We start from the raw sequence: 22792 nt of genomic DNA on the forward strand, positions 1-22792 counted from the left end.
AGAAGTCCAATAGGCGATTTTTGTCACTAACATGGCATGTCCTTTTGATAACGATCCTGTGGATGCAGGTGCAGCATTACTGGGCAGAGAATTAAATATTTGCCTGGAGATGGTTATCACACCTCTAGATGTTCTCATGTTTCCAGACAGTTATCTTTTTGAGCGGTACAGTCGGCACAGTCCATCAAACATTTCCTGACATTTGCAGCATTGCCAACCGTAGTCATGCTCTCACATCCCAGCAGATATTGCTGCAGATAACCTGCAAGCTCAGTTTTCTCATGTGTTGGCAGAATTAGACCAATTGGGAACCACATCATACCAAAAACCAGAGACAGACACACTCTGAAACACAGTTTATACACACACACACACACACACACACACACGTGTTGTCCATGCTAATTACTGCGACTAAAAAAAAAAAAACACTACACACACATAGTCTAATGTATAGTCTAGCAGCTTTAGTTAATTTAGAGTAAACACAAGAAATATGTGCGACAAAAAATGGACCAGACTCAGTGACTAACTCCCTAACAACAAACCTTCACCCTGCCTTATGTGCCCTGAAGATAATATCTAACTGCCAGTGAGCAGTGACAGCTAACATGTCTTTAGGGTCATCAGGTGGGAACCTCCTTTCACCGGTGTTTCGTCTGCCCTCGCACTCCTTAATATTTCCTCCTGTCTATGAACCTGCTCCACAACTAGCTTCCTCTTCTCTTTGGGACCTGCTCTACTCCACAGCGGTTTGATTATGTTGCAGTGGTTAGGCTAAAATGGATGTCATGGTATTGACAGGTAGTAGGAAACTTATGTTTGTGTGATCAGGTTAAAGGTTATTGGTTAATCAAAATAAACAAGAAACCAAGAGTGAATTCAGAAAGCCATTACAATTCCATGTTGAAAAGAGAATTTCACACCTGAATTGAGTTCTGAAAGCTGTTTTGTTTCTTTGATAGCCTACTGGTGATGTGAAAGTAATATGTATTCAAAAGGATGTGAGATCAACAGTGAACACTAAGATACGCAGACATAAGACTGTTCTTACCCATCCATCTCCGCTTATCTGGGGTCGGGTCACAGTGTCACAGAGTTTAAATCAGTTTTAATTGGAGTTTAAGGTCGTCTATTCTTATATTTAATAAAAACTGAGCTGGGAGAAGCTGATGCAACATTCTCCTCTATCTGTTTCGAGCAGCTCTCTTACCTCAGACCTGCAATATTATTCCAACAGCTCTTATTGGTTTGTAGCAGAACCCTCTCTGGGTGATCGTTAAGGGCAAACATATATATATAGTATATTAAAGAGTTCATGTGAAAATGTTTGAACTTGACTTTGCGCTTGCTCCAACCTGGAAATCCAAGTTGCTCTTTCAACCTTAATAGTATGTGTCCAAACTCTTCAGTCAGCATAAATCACATTTTGTTCTCCACAATGCCGTTCCAGTACAATACCTGCATAATTGGACACCTCACTGACGGAGTTCACTTCATCTCCTCCGTCAGGCAGGTCAGCAAAGTGTGATGGAACATTCCACTCTCCTTCCTCTAAGTGTCCCTTCCACAGTCTCCATTAAGGTATGCTGACCTCAAATAGGGACAATGTCAAAACTTCATTCACAAGTTTAAATCCATCATGTGGCAGTTTTAACATCCTTCACTTGGGACAATGGTGTCTGTCTTTTATAGCTGTACCATGCAGTACAATTTATGTAGAACAATGTGAAAGAGAAAACCACAAGTGAACTTTATACAATCTAAAAAAATATGAGTTTGGGTTGCGGTTTCTCCACCTCATGACAACTGTGTTTTGAGTGTGCAAATAAGAAACAAGTCTGAGATCAAAAAGGTCTGAAAGAGAAGAATTTACTTGAGTCATCCAATATTTATTTTATGTAATAACCTCACTGTTTTAATGTGTTAAAATATTATTCATATTATTTCAGTTGATTGTTGGGACTATGATCACTGAGAAAATACAGAGTAGAAAGTGAGCAAGCATGTGAAGCCAACCAATGTAATAAATAATGTCAAATCATCTGGACTATAATCTAAGCATGCGGGCATTGGCTTTCATTCCACTCGTTTTATTCTCTAATAAAAATGAACAATTGTAAATAAAAAAAAAACAAAGCATTGCACTTGCGTTAACAATTATTCCATAATTAATTGTGAAGAAGCAGTGACGTGATTCTATTTCAAAATGTCTTAGAATTGTGTGTAGCTCTCAGTCGTATGAAAGGCTTTGTTACAAATAAGTGAATTAGTTGATAATGGATAAGAATGATTTGATCCTTCCTCTTCTTCTGTTTTCTTGTAGGTAGTCTTGTGGGTCAGTGCTCTGCAGCAGCTTTGGCTGAGGAAAGGAAAACACACAGGCCTCAGTTTGGAGGTTCAAACATGTCTTTCATTTGAGTCACAGAAGCATATGCAAATTAAACACTTCATTTGCACCACTTATGTGAAGTCAGTCACATTTAACAGAATATTTGTATGTGCTTTGGTAAATCTGATTCCTGGAATTGATCATATTTGCAGACATATTGCACAAGTTTAATTAAAACTGAGGGGAAAAAATATACTAATCCACTTTGTTTACAATAGTTTAGTGTAGAATGTACAATATTGAGATGCTTTAAAGGTCCCATATTTTTCCACTTATGTCTGCTCTGGAGCTCTATCAACAACAGGCCAAACAGTCAGGCATTCAGAAGAGACGCTCTGAATCTCACTTCTGATTGGCTCACTGTTTTATGAATGATTGTATAGCAATAAAGCAGATTTAAAGTTAAGAAAAGACAAGCCAAATCTTGTAAGGTGGGATGATCCATGTGGGCTAAACGTGAGGCATGGCTTTGAGCTGTGACTGTTATAATTATGTCATCACAATGTTAAAGAAGTCATAATAGCTTGACATCTCACTTTAAGCAATATGGGACTTTTAATCCTGGGTTAGATATGATGTCTTAAACACTGAAATGTTCATATAGTTCTATAGAAACTTCTATTAAAGCACTCAACTCATACTAAAGATCCAGTTATACACACAAGGTCACCACATTTCACCAAAGCACCCATTTCTGACAGCATGAAAAGAGCAGCTGAACCCAGGACAGAAACCAGACGGTGACGTCACACTGCTACAAAGGGAAATGGGCACGTATACCTGAATCAGACATGCTCAGCGACCCTCCAGCCATTCAGTCCCTGCACACCAGGGACAACAATAGTGTCACATGTTGCCAGTGTAAAGTCGATATTCTACAAGAGACTACTACATGGGCTGGCCCTTCTGCAAACACATTTCTGTTTGTTCGTTGATTTACTGTTTAAGAGCTGATTTCCTGTTCAAGGATGGGATTATTTCAGGTTACAGCCAAAGAAAGGTGCGTTCACGAACCTGCGACCAGTTTGCTCTTGCGTGACGCCTCTGCAGCCAGCGTTTGGGACACATTCATGATCCTCTCCTGCTGCTGTAGCGCTGTGTCCAGCTCACTGAAGTCTAGTGGGGCAGATTGTTGGATCTTCTGAACGCTGTGGAAAGGAAACACACACAAGCACACAATAAGGACTGTAAACCTGACAAAGGAACAACAAACACACTGGTGGTTTGATTATGACAACATGACAATGATTCTGAACTTTTTAGATGATTCATGTCACTATTTGAACCTCATGAAAAAAGATCTGACAACATGACCGCAGTGTCATCTGCCAACCTGGATTTGGCAAGGAGGTTCTTGATGCGCTCGGCCCGACGGGATCGTTCCTCCAGCTCCTCTGCACTTGCAGGCTCATCAGGGTCAGACTCCACATATCGCTCTGGGATGGGAACCTTTTGTGGCTTAGACAGCTGTATTTTGAACCGACAGGTAGTTAGTTTTATATTGCACACCTGTGTTTTACCATAGTAGACAAGATGTGGCACCTACACTAACAGCTTCTGGCTTTGCCTATTGTTTTCTATACAAGTTAATACTTTAGCGCTGAGTAAGAGTAAATAAAAATGTTATATTATTCCACGAACAGTCACATTTACGCATGATGCTTTTATTCACTTACAAGCGAGGGATAGCATAAAGCTTCAGTGCAGAAAACGACTTCAGCGTAAATACTCAGAACACTTATTCAGTTCTTGCCTGAAGATCACGTAAGACGTGAGCGTTAAGCAAATTTTAAGTATGTTACAGTGTTAAGAAATGAAGTTCCCTCTGATGTGATGAGCCTGAGGGAAAGAAGAGACTCCTGTTGTTCCACCATGAGGAACTCAGATGAGAACAGTTTGGACTCTGATTGTCTTTTGTGTGCAGAGGTAGTAATGCCAGATGACTGCCTGGAATGAACACAGCCTGTGATGTCATCACTCTGTAATTGAGGTGTGTTTACCTCTCGGCTGATGTCCAGGTCATAGTCCAGAGGCTCAACGTCCACCTCTCGTATGTGTGCAGTCACTGTCACCCATTCATCCGAATGAATCCTGCCTCTCTCTTTCACTGAGCTATGTCCTCCATTGCTGTGACCCTCCGTCTCGACTCGCTCCGCTGGCCAATCAAACACCTGGAAAAGTCAGGGTCAGGGTTACACAGCCATCAGTTTAAATGGGTTCAAATATAAATGGAAAATTTACTTTGAGGTTTCATTATCATTGGTTAACCAACTGTCTGCCAATAATATGCATCAAGCCATGTTTGTTTAATAGTGCACATTAGTTGATTATTTAGTACTTACATTCATTTCTATAAGTTAAAACGCAAAAGAATGTTGTGGCTTCAGCTTCTAATATAGTAAGCTGAAGACCTTTGGATTCTGAACAGCTGACCTCACAAAACAAGGACGTTTGAAGAAGTCATTTTGAGCAGAGTAGTTGTGCAGATAAGTGAAGCTAATACTCTTGAATGAGAGGAAAGAAAAGACAAAGCCATAGAGAGCAGTGGGAGACAGAAGAATAGGAACAGTCTTTCTGTGAAAGAAAGCCAACACAGTCCAGTCTGGTCCGATGTGTAAAAATGTGACACAGATAGACTCTTTGGGCTGGCAGGTTAAACCTGTGGTGTGTGACGTTGCTGCAGTGAGTTGGGTCTCAGCTAGAGGGAGACAAATATAAACTTGAAATAACTGGAGCAAGAAGTTTATCGAGGGATTTGAACGGATGATACTCAGTATAATCACCTCAGAGGGGACCCAGGCAGATGATAAGTCTGTGTTTCTGTAATTATATACACACACCACATCTTTGTCCCCAGTGAACACCAGCACGTTTGCATAGAAGTATAAAAATAATCTCACATTTTCTGAAGAGACCTTGCATGTGTTTGTCTGGACTCTGTGTGTGTGTGTGTGTGTGTGTGTGTGTGGTACTTGTGAGTATCCATCCAAGGAGCAAAGCCATGCATGCATCCTTCCCACTTCAGTAGCCTGCAGCAGGGTCTGATCTGGTGGTGTGTTCACATGCTCTGAGAAACACTGCATCCCATGCTTTGGTGTGCTCAGGAGAATCACAGGCACGAAAAACCCAGCAGGACAGAGAGAAAGAACACCATGCAGACAAAGACTCATCAAAACCCCCCACCAGATTAGGAAGAACACAGCAAAAAGGAAGTTTCAGAAGCAAGAACTCTTTATTGTTGAGTGCAAATCTCTACATGATAGAAAAGAAAAAGGGAAAAGAGTTGTGTTGCTTCTCAGTTACACAAAATTAGGTGATTAGCGGTTTGTTTCTCTAAGTTCTCAACTATAATTCTACTCTTCAGCTGAGCAACCTCCTACAACTAGTTATCTCTCTGTGATCTGTTCACTGAACGTAGCTGGGGAAGGGTCAAAGCAATATGGCGGAAAGGCTCTCCTCATTAATATTAGTCAACAACAAGGAGTGGTCAGCTGTGCCTTGGAGATCTAACACCACCGCACTGATAACCTTTTCAAAGAGATCATCTTTGCTATGTTACTGCAAAGACATGTTTGTTAAAGGAAAATGATTCAGCTGCAATGAAATTTATCAAATAAAAGGTGCCACATTTTTTCTTTCATCATTAATCGGAGAGTCTCTCCGGCTAAATCGTTAATTTAAGGTATTAAAATATATTTATTTATGCAAAGCAATCAAACCTTTACCCATAGCTAAGCTGTCTGCTCCTTGTTCACTTTTTGTTTCATTGCATTTCAGCCCAGTTGCTCAAACCTGTCCTGTATATTTATGATGCATAAAACAGCACAGCATAGGCCACGTAAAAGTGCTCCAATAAAGAGAACAGCTTCTATTCCCAACTTGAATTGCAGCAATAAATTTATCAACCACTGAAAAATTATAAGAAGAACCTTGAAGTCCATACAGGAGAAGACTGGATAAATGAGGATGTTATTTCAAATATAAGATGGCGTAAACATGATTTATGCTGGTGGTTGACGAAATAAAAATATGCTCTGGCATTTGTGGTTATATTGACTAAAATAGAGGAGGAAAGATCACAGACTATGTATTGCTCGCTGTTACAGGGAAATACCACAACAAGGGTTTACGGGAAACGTGGTTTGATTACAGTCTGGTAATGAAGTGTCTCACCTGTAATTGTAATACCAATCTGGTAGTTTATTATACGTCACACTATGTTAATGGAAGGCTTTGACATTTCTATTACTTCTTATTACTTTTTTCCCCCCACTCTGACGGGTTAGGCATTGTTAGCATTCCTCATTAAAATCAAGGGGCTAAACTAGCACAAAATCAGCTTCAGCTTAAATGTCAAAGTCAGTCTGGGTTAAAAGCAGCAGTGTCCCCACAACATCCTGACGTAATGAGAGTCTCTGCTAGTTCTTGCATTGGTCCTGTGATTCTGCAGTGGAGACGTGTGCTTCATGAACTAAAATGCTGATTAAGGAGGTAAATTTGGGACAAAGGCAAAAGGATCATCAGCAAAACAAGGCACTTGAATTTCATCTGAAGAAAAGAAAGCAGGGAGGTGTAATCATGATTTATGCCACTAGCATCGCCTCTTCCTTCATTTCATCGACCTGAATGCTTTTTTGTTTCTTTTTCAGACATTTCCCCTTCTCCTCTATATGATCTATGTACCAAATCTCTATGAAATATAACTGTACAACTGTATGCTGAAAATATGCCTCAGTAAATAAATAAAAGTGTACAAGTACACGGTATGTAGATGTACATAAATGGGCTTTTCTCTCTACTACTCTCTGATGATTAAAATCAGAGAGCCGAAGGCAGAGCAACACCTTCCATTCCCTCCTTTTCTCGATGGATTTACATTCAGAATTGTGTCAGTGAGGTCCCACCGGGGGCAGTGGTAACAAGGTTCATTTTGACCCCTGAACCATAAAAAAATAAATAAATAAACAGGGGGGAAACTATCCCAGTCCAAAGCTAGCCAAGCATTCAATCCCCTGTTCTTGTTTTATCTCCCATTGTTCTTAAAGCGTTAACCAAGCTAGCTAGCCAGCTGTGGCTTGTTAGTGCTTGTGGCTAATGTCATCAACCTCCAGCTGCAGAGCAGAGAGTGCTATTGTGTTAGCATTCCTGCAAGGTTGTTATGTGGCTGGGGGCTGGAGGGTGGCGTAGCAGCAGTGGTGGTGGTGAAGGTGCTGCTCCCTGTGTCTGCTGCTGCCACGTGAGGGTTGGGTGTAACGTACGGAGGCCGCAGGGTCAGAGCTGCTGGAGGGAAGCCTGGAGGAGGACGAGGAGCGCTGGCCGGTGATGGTAGAGGCTGAAAGGCTGGAGCGCTCCCCCTGGCTGAGGTTCCTCTTGCGCTCCCGAACCAGCGCCTTCTGGTGGCGTTTCATCCGCTGCAGCTGCTCCTCCGCCGTCATTCGGCCCCGGGCCTGGCTGCTGTGGAGCTGCAGGGCCTCTGTGGGTGATGACAGGCGCTCCAAGGCACTCTTAGGCCTGTCCTGGAGGGGGAGGGAGCACTGGGATTTAGAGCAAATCATGAAAAGACATGGAAAGTAATAAATGGGGAAGAAAGACAGAAAAAAGAGCAACAATAAAGCAAGCTAAATAAGAGCCATGAACACTATATAACACACACACATACACACATTATGTGAAAGTGATCGTAGACCAAGTAAAGCCAAGGCAAATTGTTTCTATCTAAAAATCATCAGGGTTGACTCCAATGATTGTAAAAGGAAGTCATATTTTACTGACACCCATGGTAAACTGAGGAAAGACTTTTCAAACGAGTTTATGGTCTCAGTCTCGAGCTTCAAACGCTGGAAAACAGCCCATACAGCAGGGTATCATTAGGGCGTGGCTACGTGTGACTGACAGGCTGTACCAAATATGGCGACCTGCCTGACAATGAGAATAGAGTCCAGAGCAGACAGCATCCAGCCCTCAGTCCTCTGCAGCCACATCTTCTCCTTCAAATGTAGTTTTTTAGGTTCAGAAAGAAAACAAGATGGTGATGGCCGAATTACAAAGTGGAGACTTGAAAGCATCAATTAACACCATATTAACAATATTATCAGTGAGTAGTGCCATGTTGGACAGCATAGATTTTTTTTATCGTCTCTTCTATGACACTTGGCATTTGGGCTGTGGGACAGTGAGAATGTCGACGTAGGTCGGATCTGACTGTGACCCAATCCTTCTTGCATTGACTCACCCTGGCTGCAGAGCTCCCAGGACCTCTCCTTAGGGTGACGTAGGACGAGATGGAGTTGGACTGGTTCAGATGTGATGAGGTGTCTGACACATCAAGTTAAAGCAACATAGTTTGGTCAGTGTGTGAAATGTCCCTACTTCTAAACTGATTTAGTAATTGCGTAAAGTTTTTTGCTAACAAGTTTACAGTCTCAGTGTCTAATTTCAAGTTTTCAACACAGCATGATGTTTTGGTTTTTTTTTTATGATGGCCCCGTTAACAGGAAAACAGACCAAAAAGCAGGGGATGGAGTAGGAGTTGTGGCTACTGTGTGATTGACCTTCCTGTCAATAAGGATAGAGTCTTTAGAATCCTTCCTTCACATCCTTCACTCTTCTTGGCTGCATTTTCTCCTTTAAGTATGGTTCTGGTTTCAAGGCCAAATTACAAACTGAAGGCTTGAAAAACTCACAGACATCATCCATTGATATTTACTTTTACGTGTTAATAATAAAAAGATTTGGTCAAATAAACAGGAAGTATTTATTTGTACATTTATTCCATGTGCTACTGCTCGGATACCTTTGCTTGTTAAATAGTGGTAGTCAGTCTCGTATCCAGTGTTGTGGTGACTCATCCCTGGCAGCTCTGGTTCACTCAGGTACGAACGCAAGTCAGCCTAAAACCAGAAGAGGTTAGACAGGCAGCTGGGTTAGGGTTAGCTTCTACAGCTAAGTGATCCAGTGGTCTTGGTGCAAATTAAAGAAAAAAAGGAGTGAAACATAAGCACACCTTACAGTCTCCATTGGCAATATACTGCCCACTCTCCCTGTCCCTCTTCCTCTCATCTGATTGGCGTTTCAGTCCACGCACTGATGTATGGCGGATGACTGAGGCCTCTTTGGGGAGAGGAGGCACCACAGGAGGCGTCTCGTCGTAATCATACAGGCGTGGCAGTGGTGGCCGAGGTGGGGCGCTGTCCTCAGCCTGCACAGCCCACAGACAGGCACAAATTTAGTTCAGGTTCCTGATGCACAGCTGAAGTCAGTTCTGCTGTGCTGTTTCTTTTTTCGACACTCACCCACTTTGGCACGGTGCTGTGAGGCAGAGTATAGGAGAGGATGCTGGGGATGGAGCTGCGAGGAGGTGGCTGAACCTCTGTGCTATGAGAAGGCACGGCCGAGTCCGTAACTGAAGGCACTAATTTCCTCTCTGGTGGGGCAAGTGTGAATACAGAAATTTGAGCTTATAAGTATTCTATATGTGGCTTTACAGCCAGGATGGGAGGACATTTCTGAGAAGAGCCTTTCCTGAAGTGTGGTCTGCTGACAACTAGTGGGTCACATGCGACCTCATGAGGCCCATAAATAAATTTGTTAAAATTTCATGTTCAATGTTTTGTCTGTCAGTGACCACAGAGCCCACTATGACGACTAGATGGCCATGTGGTTAGGGTGTATGCTGTGTTATCTTAAGACAGCGCTTTTATTCCTGGTCAGCTTGACTCCTTACTGCTTTGCCTTTTCCTGATTTGTCACTGACCAATAATGACATCAAGATGCAAAACTTACAAATTCACTACACTACTACTGAAGCAGCAATCCTGGGGAGTGAGGTGGTGTATGAGTTTTATTTTCATGGCTAAATGGTCCTTGGTCCAAGAAGTTTGAGAAACACTGATCTAAACCCAGACTTCAACGCATGCAGCCAAACCGCAATGAATACAAAACTGTTAACGTGCAGCAAATCTGAGGAAAGAGTTTGAAAGATTATGAGAATCTTTTGTGAGGCTGTGATGGGATATTTGTAGTTTCATCTATAGATGACATGTGGAGTGAAGATTAATACCAAACCAAGACATTCATTGCCTCTTTCCATCATCAGCTGATCCTGGTGGGCGGCTGTGGTCTTCTCACCTGGGTTCTGCACAGAGTCAATGGTGATCTTGTAGTTGGCTTTGCTGGTGCTCAGTCCCGCCATTACATCTTCAATCCTCCACAGCTCGCGCTTCATCTCAGCCTTCTCCTGCTACAGTTTGATCAAATGGATGCACATATTTACCTGTTTGCACTGTTCAATGATTCATCTTCAAAATGATTGATTAGCAGAATGTTAGTTTTCAAATTGTCTGGAAAACATGAGGAAAAATTAAATGCAGACTGTGACAGATAATTGTGTATATGAAACCCATCTTACAAAAGGAAGAGCTGCAAGTCTCAGGCCTCACCTGAGGGGTGGAGCTGTGGTTCATGTGTGTGAGCAGCACTGCTCTCAGCTGCTCCACTGATCTCTCCAGCTTACTGTATTCCTCCCAGGCCTGAGCCATCTCCTACACACGCCCACCACACACACACACACACTCTGAGAATACGTCCACTGAAACACAGATTTATGTGAATAGAAACTGTTGTGCTTACAGTGCAAAAAAAAATAATAAATCACACCCTTGGATTTTGCCCTTTATTGAAATAACAGTAAACATAATTTGTTTTGTTTTTTGTGAATTAAAAAAAACTTTAATGTCAAAGTGAATATAGATTTCTTTGAATCAATGTATATTAATTAAAAATATATAAAGTAAGTGAGTGAATAAATATTCACACCCATTAAGTCAGTATTTAGTAGATGCACCCTGACCATAATCAGAGCACAGTCTGTGTGAAGAGGTTTCAGTCACACTGCAATTTTATTCCAATCTTCTTTGCCAAACTGTTCAAGCACTATGAGGTTATACAGGGATCAGTCTTTCCATAAGGACTGTACTAGTGTCTTATGAAAAATATAATGATAAAGGTTTTGACAGATTCATGCTATGCATACAGCTCACGCACACACATACAGTCATACAGACCGTGGAGAGGCGAGATATTTGGGCCCTGATGGTAACCAGGTCCTCCTGCAGCAGCCTCTGCTGATAGGCTATCTTGTGGGCGTGGGCGGGCTGCTCCTGGAACTGCTCCATCTGCTGGTGGGACACATCCAGTACGGTCTCCAGTTTGTCCTGGGGGTGGGGGTGGGGGGGTTGAAAGTACAAGCGACTCAGAGAGGCTACATTTACAGGACAGTGCTGTGGGTGAAGACTGCTCAGCAGGAGGCAGGTTTCTCAAATCGCCCCTAGAGGGCAGAATATCTCTACAGTGAGTTACATCCTCTCCCGTACAGGGCAGCATGAGATTAGTCTTTCCCTCCACAACTTCTAGTTTAATATATTATATACATTCCTTTTTAGGTGTGGAAGCTCATGTGTAAACTCATGTGCCTCCTGTTGGGGAGCTCTGCTCGCTTTAAAATGGAAGACATTTGTTTCCCTGTCTCACCTATAATGTGATTTCAATAGAAGATAAGATAATACTTGATTGTTCCCCATCAGGGAAGTTTGAATTGTCTCTGTATAAGTGACAATAAGCAACCTTGACAGAATGCGAGGCACTGATTTCTGAAGTCTAATGAACTGCTATTTCCTTTCAATCATCAGTCTCTGTTATCAGACTCCACTGTAGCTCAGCTGGATTGTCCTTGAATGTGGCACCGTCATGCATTATGGTTTATTTCTTATAATTTGACTCATCATAACTGAGAGATGCCAGCGAGCTTATCTGCTAGACTGAGAGCCCACACACAATAGCTGAGGGTGTACCTTATCCTCCTTCAGGGAGCTGATCTTGGCTTCCAGATCCTTCAGGATCTTGTCCTGCTCACATAATCGACTCAGCTTGACCTGTTGGGGGAGACACAGAGCTGAGCAGTTACGTGGGCTGAGGGAGAGCAACAGCTGTACTCTATGTCAGATAAAACATCTTTAAAGTGCTCACCCAAATGTATGTGTGAGGTTGTGTGTTTTGACTTTCTATAATTTAGTGGCCCATTTACTTAATTGCAACTTCCCCTTGTCTCTATTATCTATTTGGTTACATGTGTGACATGTGCACAGATGTGGCTGCACATGTGAATGTGAATATATTTAATTTGTCTAATGTTTGAGTGCAGCATGCATGTTTGTGTCACTAAATATTCATGGATTCCCTGCTCCCCTGGACTTATGGGGTGTAATTAGTCCAGGGGAGTCCTGTGAGTAAGCCCATTAGACAAAGTGGGTGAAACCCACCTACCGCTCTCTGTTTCCGTGTCAGGGAGGCTCTGAGCCTTGTTAATTAATCCCTGATTAGACTCAACAAACTTCAAGGCATATGTTGGATCACTATCATCTTGAGGTGAAACAACTTTTGTGTAGTAAAGTTGTGACTGAATGTTTTGGTGAGCACATAGTGCATGGTCATACAAATTTTTTAGTTTTTAATATCACATCAAATAAATTATTCATCCAGTTGTCTTCTCTCCAGTGATGTTGTTGTTGGATCTAATCAAATATTCATTGCAGACAACGTCCTCATAAATTGTTTAAACTGTCTGTGTATGAAGCTCAGACTTATGTAAGAGAAAAAAGAGTGTTTGAAAAGCTGTGGGGGAATTGCTTGGATTATAAAGCAGAACAATCACTTTGGCATTTATCGCCTCAAACTCTCACTCTCCTTTTTAGCTAAAAAGAGTTCAACACATTCTCACACAATTTTATGAAATGATCCATATTTTGTTGAACCTTCATCACCTTCACTTGTTTCCCAAATGAACTATGGTGCTTTGATACTCCCCTAAAAAAACTAGGATTTCTAATGCAAGAGGATGAGGAGCAACTAAAGTTGCAACATTTGCCTGAAGTACCTTCTGCTTTGATTGATGCTTTCCCATGAAAACTGGACGGGGAAAAACACTTCAAACACTTATTTCTTCAATGAAAACTCTGAATAAGGCCTTTTGACACAACAGCATCGCTGCTGACTCCAGATTCACAGGTGAAAGAGTGAAGAACATCAGAGAGATGCAGACACACATTTGAGTCACACTGCAACTCGGATGAGGAGTCAGCTAACTGAGCAGTTAGCGTATGATCCTTTATTTGCTTGTGTTATTTGTAATCTTGTAACTGACAGTTGCTGACAAAGTCTTGGTGATTGTACTAATGCCACCCACTGTTCTCGGCAGTGATGAGGTATTGACATTATTTTGCCCACCAAGCTTGTCCCTGAAATTGGAATTCGATATTTCTTGTACTTGGAAAGGGTGAGTCTGTCTGAATCTGTTTTTATGAGCTTGTCATAGGTTAACCACAGTTCGAAATGCTTATTTCATTCATAGTTTTTATACATATATCATTTTCCAGATTTCCAGAAATTGTGAGAAAGTAGCAAAAATGAAATTGAAATATTTCTTACCTTTCAATATTAGCAAAATCTAATCAAATAGAAAAGTGAAATAGTTTTTTGTTAACATGGTCTTGAGAGTGGTTTGCAGGTTTTCACCCTTCTACCACAGTCTGGATATTATGATGGACGCAGACCCAAAGTGAGATGCACTGCCGTTTCCACCTTGGCAGGTTTGGACTCTGCCTCGTTCCCAACTAATCTAAAAAGGTAAAGGAGTAGGGGCACATGTGGAGCTGAGACTTTGGTGCACGGCACTCACTCCCCTCACTCAAAGCGGAAATGCCCTAATGATGCATAAAACTGTGTTTTTATAAGATTTAACAGGGTGAGCTGTATAAAAATGTACTCCTTGTGCAGTTGACATGTACGGGCAAATTAGCTAGAGAGAGAGACCTAAATCATTAATGTACCAGGCTGTAAACATGACACATTTCTGCTGTAAATTCTGACATCTTAACATGTAGCACGAGTTGCTTTTAGAGAAAGCCTCAAGTTGCCAGTCAAAGGAGTGCTGTTTTGTGTTCCTTTCGGACTTGGACTTACATCCACGTCACTTTCTGCAACCTTGACAGGTTTCCATGACTCCTTCAGTGTCTGACTTCCAGCAACCTGAAAAATGAAAAAAACAATATTTCCATGTGTTACTTTGGACTCCATGCAAAAAGAGAGGAAATACAGAAACACAGAGAACAGACTAGCTACCAACTATCACAAGGCTGAGGCTGAGACAGATTATGTGTGACATCTTCTCTTAGCCTTGCATACATGACAATGTGAGTGAGTTTTGGCATAACAAAATCAGCTCTTGCCACGAAGAACACAATGGCTATGGACACTTTGAAGCCCTGCACAGATTGACTTCTCCATTAAACATCTGTACCCAATATACAGAAAAGTGTTTTTTAGTGTTTTTCTTCATAAAGGGTTTGGTCAAGACCTGCTCAATGTAAAGTGGCTTGATGTAATCCTGTTACGATTTGGTGCTATATGAATACATTTGATTTGAATGGGGAAAATGTTTGTTTTAGTTTAGGTGCTGACTGACAGGGTTCTACAGTGCTACACCAACCTCCAAAACACTCACGCTGGTTTGGGTAATCACGAAAGTGCTAAAGCAAAACAATTTCCTGTGCGTGCTTGGATATGGAGGGTTTAGAAGAATGTTTGCTTCTTTTGGAGAAAAGTGAAAAGGTGACACAGTCCAGCCCTGTTCTGTTGTCAAGGAGGTGCAGCGTTTCAGAGACGATGGTAGAAGCAGCTGGCTTTTCAACCACCGGGCCACAGCCACAGCCACAACACATGCACTGCCGAGCCATCCCATGCCCACTGTTCCACAGCATCAACAACATCACCACATGGCAGAAAGGGAGGGGGGGAGGGTCAACATTATAGATGCCAAGCTGTGAGTGCGGTGCTGTAAGCAATGGGATGGTCTTTCTAGGACACACAGACTTTCTAAACACAGGAACACACACACACACACACTTACATTTTCATACAGACTACACAGTACAGTTACACAGTTAGGAGAAACATGCACAGGTGCCACAGACATACCACAGTTACATACAGACACACGCACGCGCGCGCGCGCACATACACACACACACACACACACATAGTGCTTACGTTCATTACAGGCCTGAGTGGCCCAGCAGTGCAGTGCAGTAGTAAACTGTGAACTGCGAGGATCAGGGGCTCTAGAGCTCTGATCTGGGAGTTAAAAACCAGAGACATAGAGCTGCAGTCACAAATTGGTGGCTGCTTTTGTGAGATTCTTCGAAAACCAGTTCAAGAGTTAGAAGATCAATGCAAGAACTTGGGTGTTGGGGATGTTTTTGTCCCACAACGATGCCTGAATATTTTCATTTGTAGCTGCAACACACTAACATCTTGGCTCAAATAATCAGCATGGCCCAGAGTTACAGTTGGTCGTCAGTGAAAAACACCAAGTGTGTTAGTTTGAGGTGGAGACATTTCAGATCAGAAGTGGAGCACTTGAACAGAAGCAAAGGAGAGGTTAAAAGAACCAACTGGCACCAGGATATCAGCTCTGCCCCTGTCACTGTCTTACCTTCAAGTCCAGATACTCCAAGTCCTTCTTCAGCTGCATGTAGGTGTCATCAGCCTAGAAGGTGAGAGAGCAGGCATGACTGTGGATTAAATCATTTACCATCTGGTTCAAGTGAATCTACAAACATGTCATTGACAAGAGCTGTGTCCCAGTTCAGGGGCCGCATCCTTGGGAAAGCTGCATTTACATCATGGATGCAACAAGGCTGTCACATTTCAGAGGCTCCTTATAATGCAGTCAAGAACTGCAGCCCTCATACCCTTGGCGACAAAGGATCCAACAGGTGGATCTTCATGGTCCAACCAATTCCTAGATTCATAACATTCGCCAAGCGTTTGCCCTTGAGGGGATATGGTGGGTCTCTTTAGAAACTCCATAAAGAGTCTGTTGTAAAGCCCTATGTGTAAAGTGCCCTTATGTAACTTTATTATGATTTGCCGTATATAAATAAATTTGATTTGACGTGATTGTTCATAGCAGGGTTAGGGTTAGGTACCAGCTCAGTTCAAAAGTTTTGGTAAAAAAAAAAAATAAAAATTACATGTTGTTGAAGTTGCAAGGCAACACAAACTGAGAGTGTTCTCTTTTTTTCATCTTCTTCTCTGCATGTTTTATTGATATGATTACATTTTTCTGTAAGATTTTGTAGTTTTTTATTGACTTAATAATGATTACTATCATTATTATTTCGGTTCAGTCTTCACAAAGGCTACTCTTTTGTAGACCATGACCTCTGAGGAAGTGGCTACTGATTTGGGATACAGTCAATGTTTCTTGAGGATGTAGTTAGATCTGTGTATCAAGCATGGTGGTTAATTGTCATGCACTGCAACACATATACAAAAACTGTAAAAATTCAAGCATGTATCCTTTGATTGGAGATGTTCAGATCCAACTGCAACAAACAAAAACACCAGCACAAACCAGATCCATCAGCAGCAGGTCCTGACACATCAAAAACTCAGCTTTGAATTCAGCTTCACAGCACTCAACAAAAAACAAACAAGTACAACCAACAATGAGAGAGTGCGAATCAGAAGGAGATGTGGCCGTCACATCCACAGCCAACCGGTCAGCCATACCAGGGGATGGCTTCACAACATGCTATGGACAGCATCACCAGAAGCACATTATGGAAACTGACCAGCCAAAAAAACTGCACATGGAAAAAGTGTAGATGGTTCTATGACAGCAGCTCGGCCAGTGCTCACAGATCAACCATGCCCAAAGTCACACCAATAAAGCACAGGAGGTTTTGTGTAGAGGTTGCCACTAATATACGAGACCAGGTGTTGGTGCAGCTGTTTGGGCTTTATTTATCCTGGGGTTGGTTTCTTGTTCAGCTTGATTTTCACCCTGACACACACTTTTACACTTGTACATATAGATGGAAGAGATTAGAGTGAAGTCAAAATGATACAAGTATTTAATTCTAATCTTCAAAATCAGATACTGACAGTATGTTCAACTGTGGCCCTGTTCACATCTGACAGGACAGTTTTAAACATGTCACAGCTGATGTTAATCAGTGTTCACCCAGATCTGTATACAGACGTGGACAAAATTCTTTGTACACTTCAATTAAAAGGAGAAAAACACACAATGGTTACTGAAATAAATTCCAAAAGTAATAACAAATGCAAATTTACTGACAATTTTGGCTACAGTCCCGTGGACCTTAAACATCTGAATAGCATGTGCAACTGTAGTGACAGGAGCATCAAGCTGCTCGGGGATGGTCTTACAGCCTCTACCTGTGATGCTTGTCTATAATTTTCTTTCTCATATCCTCAGACAACTCTCTCCTTATCGTTCTCTGGTCCATGTTCAGTGAGGCGCACAACATGATACCAAACGGCACAGTGACAACTTTTCACCCTTTAAATAGGCAGAATGATTGATTTCGAGATTGAAGGCACCTGTGATGCTAATTACAAGAGACACCTTAGTTTAATGTGTCTCTTTTCTAGGGGTACCATCATTTTTTTCCACACCAGTTTCATTAGTTTGTTTTTTAAAATGATTCTGCTGAGCTACAATTCAAAAGCAATGTCTGATTTCCATTAGTTAACAATAATAATTGGGTTTTTCTTTCTTTAACAGAAGGGTATCAACAATTTCGTCCACATCTGTATGTACCTGATCTGGGGGATGAGGTTGGTGAAGGTTGAATTATGTTGTTATTTGGTATCAGGCTAAGAAGGGCTGTTGGATGTGGATGAAGTTTGAGACTGTGGGTGACTGATAGGTAGGGTAACAAAATACAGCTGAGGAATCTGTCACTTAATATTACACGTGTATAAAACTCAATAGCATGGGGACACCAGAACCTGGTGGGTGCACAAGAAATTCAAGGCATCAACAGGGTTCGTCCTCTGAGGACTATGATTATCCACAGCAAAAAGGAGGTCACGTGATGGGAATTCAAGAATGTAGTGATTTTTCATGGACAGCCAGTAAGATGGTTGCTGAATCATTTCGCTCTGCATCCACAACAATAGACAAACAGAGAACAGTGAAATCCAGAGCCATGAAAACAGGATAAAAACAACTCGTAAGAATTACTGCAGGATCTGATTTAAGTGTGATGTTTAATGGCAACCTCTACCAGCCCCTAGTAAAATGAGAGGGGGACAATGGGGCAGGCGTGCCGCAGGGGCCCCCACCTGGGTACTGCAAGGGCCTGTGGTAGCTGAGAGGCCCACATGTCCAAGATGGGACAAAGGAGAGGGGCCGGCGCTGAGGAGAGGGCTGGTGCTAGCGGTGGTAGTGGCGAGGAGGTGGTTGTGGTGAAGGGGCTCCGTGGGGCCGTTGACCCGCTGGAGCTGGGCTAATGTGTGCTGGCGTGCGGAGGCCATCTTGGCCTGATGCCGGCGCAGCTGAATGAGGAGCAGAGTGAGCTCCTCGGGCTGTCAGGCACCACAGGACATTAAATCTGACAAATATCTGGTAGTGACCACCGTAAGCTTGAATGGAACTTGTCCTGGTTCAGCTAAGTAGCTTCTCTTTGACGGCACTATGTAGGCGGTTTGTAATGCAGCTGGCTGGTGGCTAATTTGAACAAGCAGCTAAATGAGGGAGGATTAATGGCATTCAAACAAAAGGGAGATGCACAACAACAACACGCTGGTGAGAAGCACTTCTCCCAAAAAAAATCAGCTCCAGTCAGCTGGTTAGTGTTTGGTAACATCTACTCGTAGCAGAGGATGGAGGCAGAACATGTCACAGATTCGCTGCTGGGAATATGATCACTTCTTAAAACCCCATTAAATCTAAAGTCTCTCTAAAGAGCAAGGATTCCTTACCCAGATATTCAGAAACTATTAAGCAAAAAAAATAAATGTAAATACATCTATACATAATTTATGCATTTAGTTTACTCATACACATACATATGTTTGTTTGCAGTGTACTATTTGTTTTTTTTTGTCAAACATACCGTTTTTCCATGAAGGCTGGGTGCACTGACTGTGTGTGTGATGTAGCCAGACGGAGGCATCGACCGTCTCTCAATGGTGGCAGCCTGAAAACACAAAGCCAACACATATTACACTGCCACGGTTTGGACTGTGGTTAATTAATGAAGTAATTCATTAGATACCTTTGGCAAACTAAAGGAAAACACAGTTTATTTTGAGAGATTTTAAAGGCGATCCATGAGAAAGTCTTAAGGAACACTGTCCATAGTTCAGTTGGGTTGAGATTTGGTGACTAGGAGAAGCAAAGCTTACAAGTCCCATTATTTTTCAAACTCATCAAAGCATCAGTGACCCCTTCTTTCCTCTTTTGCTTTGTGGATGGAGGGAAAAATGTGTCGTCCATCTGTATAAAGTTTGAAAGTTTTCCAGGTCCAGTCTTACCACACAGAATTGACTCTACTGGTGAAGAATCACCCTGAGCTTGTTTTAGTGGCTGCATGACCTTGTTAACAAAACAGTGCCATGTTCATAATCTCTGAGCATAATGAAGTGGTTATGGTTGTGGGTGACCAGGTGCACATTTGCATATTAAAAAGGAGACGTGCAGCTGCTGATGGAACATGCATCAGCTTCCATAAATGTGACAAAAACATAAAAGCCAGTTTCCCCGTGGCTGACTACTTAACTGACTCGACGCATTAAGGATGTGTCCGCCATTGGGCCTGAAACTCCAAAACAATTACTCTGTTCAGTGGAGCACAGATATAACCCCCCCCCCCGCCCCCAAACACTGTCAGAATAACTGAAATGGTTCTGGATGAAAAGTTATTCTATTTGATATTTTGCACTTGTCTGTGGGAAAAAAGTGTCAAAGTGTTATCTGTGGAAGAGCACAAACAACAAGATGGTATCAATTTCAACGCATCAGATAGAAAAAACACAAGAAATCTACTCATCATCCCTATGACACATGAGGAATAGGAGACTGCATTAAATGCCTAAATTGTGTATAGTGTAGAAGCACTGGTGTTATAACATTCAAATTTTACCCGACTTCCTTCTGCAGTAAGATTGCCTCTCAGTGCACAATGTGTGTTTAATGTGATGCAGTTGGTCACGCCTTGTGTTGTCTGCAGATAGTGTAAGCTCTTTGGCATAATTTTACCTTAAAAAGCTGGGATTTGGTCCTGCGGGGGGACACAGTGAAGGGGATGTCCACCATTGACTGGTCACCCAGCGGCCTGACTGTCACCCGTTCAGCTGGTGTGTGCGGCCTCCGTGTGGGTGACAGGGTTCGGCTAGTGCCTGGCGGGGGCCCCGGAGGAGGGATGTCTGCAGATGATGGCGGCACTGACACACAGCGAGGAGACCCCTCGGACCTGGGGGCTGACGAGGAGGGAGGCACAGTGGACGGTGGCCGGGGGCCGAAGGGGTACTCCGGAGCCGGGGTGTAGAGTGGAGCGGTGGGGCTGCCGTGACGGAACTGGTGACGCTGCTGCCACTCATACAGCTGCCAGACAGTGTTGGACCCAGGGCCAGCCTGCTCTGGGGTGAGGCGGAAGTGGCTCAGACGGTCCTGGGCGTACTTGTACTCACCAAGTCGGGCAAGTGGGGGACTCTGCCGAGGAGTCTTGGGCAGGGTTTGGTACACATCCACAGAGGTGAACTTGGGCTGGGTAGGTGGCGTGCGACGTGGGAGGGTGTTCTCTCTGGACGGTGCACTGTTGAATAACATCAGGATACATGGGGATTTTTAAGGAGGATTATTAAGCACACACACATATGTGTGTGTGTGTGTGTGTGTGTGTGTGTGTGTGTGTGTCTCAAGGGGCTTTACAAGCAAATATCCAAAAATATTATCAATTAATTCCTGATTGCTTGAAAAAAGCTTGAATTTAGAAAGGTTTTCTGCAGACAGTGTGTGACAATGACTTACCCTTTGTGCTCAGCTTTCTGCACTTGGATCCACTGCTCCACCTGGTCCAGAGCACTTCTCCTCTGCACCTGCTTGTGAGTGTCAGCAGGAGGCGGTGGAGCCCTCTGGTACGTCCCCGCTGCAATCCCATTGGGCTCCAGAATGGGGCTGGGTGTGGAAACAAGGCCATTCCGTGTGCAAACGCTGGAGGGTAACGTAGAGGCGGCTCTCGATGGCGCCCTGGAAGGCACCCTGGAAACAGGAGCGGAGGCTGACACCGGGTCCGCCTGCGGGAGGGCGGAGGATGTTGGGTTGGAGGGGAGGGAGGTGTGCGTGTCCATTTCCAGACCCATGTTGGGCTGCTCCAACATGGTGGTGCCAGAAGAGTCTTTGTGGAAGCTGCAGCGCTCATCAACTTCGCGGCGTATGGGCTCCAGGAGAACTTCATGGATGGTTGGTCTGGTGGCATCAGAGTCTGAAGTCTTTGTACTGCGATGGTTGACGTTGTTAGTCTGTGGGACAGGCTGTTGCTGCAACATGCTCAACTTCTCTAACTTGTCAGATGGTCTGTGGAGACAATAAAGATACTTTCTGTAAGTTTCTCTTTAATATTGTGAGACTTTCACTCCTGAGAGAACCAGAAGATAACAAACCACAGCAAAACTTATCAAAAGATTTCACTAGTTTTGTTTGATTTGATCACTTCTCTAATTTCCCATGGACAGAATGTCCTTCCACTTTTTATTCTTTGTTTCAATGTGCTGAGCTGAATTTAAAATGTCACCATTAAGGGGAAAATTTTAGCATGTCTCCTAACATTAAGGACAGAGCTACACCATCTCAGGTCAGGCAGATAACAAGCAAAGATTGTAAATACAGCATGAAAACTCATTTGACAAGAGGAACAAGACACTGTCAGGTCTCTGAAATTCAATGGAGCATACGACAAATTTGACTTTTTAAAATGAATGAAGCAGCCTCAGATGACAGAAAGAAGACTTGAAGAAGACTACAGCTTGTTTCAAATATATTTATATATGCATGTACGTGTGTGTGCATATATGTGTGTGTGTGTGTGTGTATATATATATGCACTTAGGTGGCTGACCTGTCCGTTAGATTGTATAATAAATGGGGCAAACAAAGCAGTTTAGATTTTACAGCAGTGTCAGGCATACAATGCTGTCAATCAAGGTATATTAAAATGCATTTGCATTTGTTTCAAGCCATGTAAGTGTTATTAGTAGATTATTGCTCAAACAGGAAAATACTGTGCTGAAAATGAATTGAAATGACATTTCAGGAAAGTTTCCCTCCTGTCATTCACTGTCACGCCTGTATGATCATCAGGGATATCCCTTTGCAAAATGAAAACAAAGCGGTTTCAAGGCGCCGGCGTCTGGGGCTCCCAGTGGGTGATGTGGCGCATTTGATCTGGGCCTCCTCCCCTCGTCGAAACATGAATAATACATCGAGGAAGCTACTGCTCATTCAACAGCAGCATTTCACAGCATCAGAGT

At 42.8% G+C, this 22792-nt stretch overlaps 1 protein-coding gene across 10 annotated transcripts in view; it reads right to left on the reverse strand.

Moving 5' to 3' along the window:
• Positions 1–1856: 1856 nt before the first annotated feature.
• Positions 1857–22792, reverse strand: part of LOC115056913 (pleckstrin homology domain-containing family A member 7-like) — a 135326-nt gene continuing 114390 nt past the window's right edge. For 7 of the 10 annotated variants that reach the window (XM_029523695.1, XM_029523702.1, XM_029523703.1 and 4 more), the window contains 19 exons: positions 21294–21839; positions 20523–21078; positions 19378–19461; positions 15939–15992; positions 14408–14473; positions 12241–12321; positions 11455–11604; positions 10831–10932; positions 10472–10631; positions 9685–9815; positions 9396–9590; positions 9186–9282; positions 8625–8707; positions 7651–7908; positions 4393–4563; positions 3726–3859; positions 3407–3540; positions 3173–3213; positions 1857–2362 (listed from right to left, as the gene is read on the reverse strand). In XM_029523695.1, the coding sequence (XP_029379555.1) occupies positions 3188–3213; positions 3407–3540; positions 3726–3859; positions 4393–4563; positions 7651–7908; positions 8625–8707; positions 9186–9282; positions 9396–9590; positions 9685–9815; positions 10472–10631; positions 10831–10932; positions 11455–11604; positions 12241–12321; positions 14408–14473; positions 15939–15992; positions 19378–19461; positions 20523–21078; positions 21294–21839 (3028 nt within the window). In that variant the 3' untranslated portion in view covers positions 1857–2362; positions 3173–3187. The remainder of the gene's footprint in view (positions 2363–3172; positions 3214–3406; positions 3541–3725; positions 3860–4392; positions 4564–7650; positions 7909–8624; positions 8708–9185; positions 9283–9395; positions 9591–9684; positions 9816–10471; positions 10632–10830; positions 10933–11454; positions 11605–12240; positions 12322–14407; positions 14474–15938; positions 15993–19377; positions 19462–20522; positions 21079–21293; positions 21840–22792) is intronic. The other 3 variants (XM_029523700.1, XM_029523696.1, XM_029523701.1) reach the window with 3 other exon arrangements.

This window comes from Echeneis naucrates, chromosome 16 (assembly GCF_900963305.1).
Source record: "Echeneis naucrates chromosome 16, fEcheNa1.1, whole genome shotgun sequence".
Classification (NCBI taxonomy): Eukaryota; Metazoa; Chordata; class Actinopteri; order Carangiformes; family Echeneidae; genus Echeneis; species Echeneis naucrates.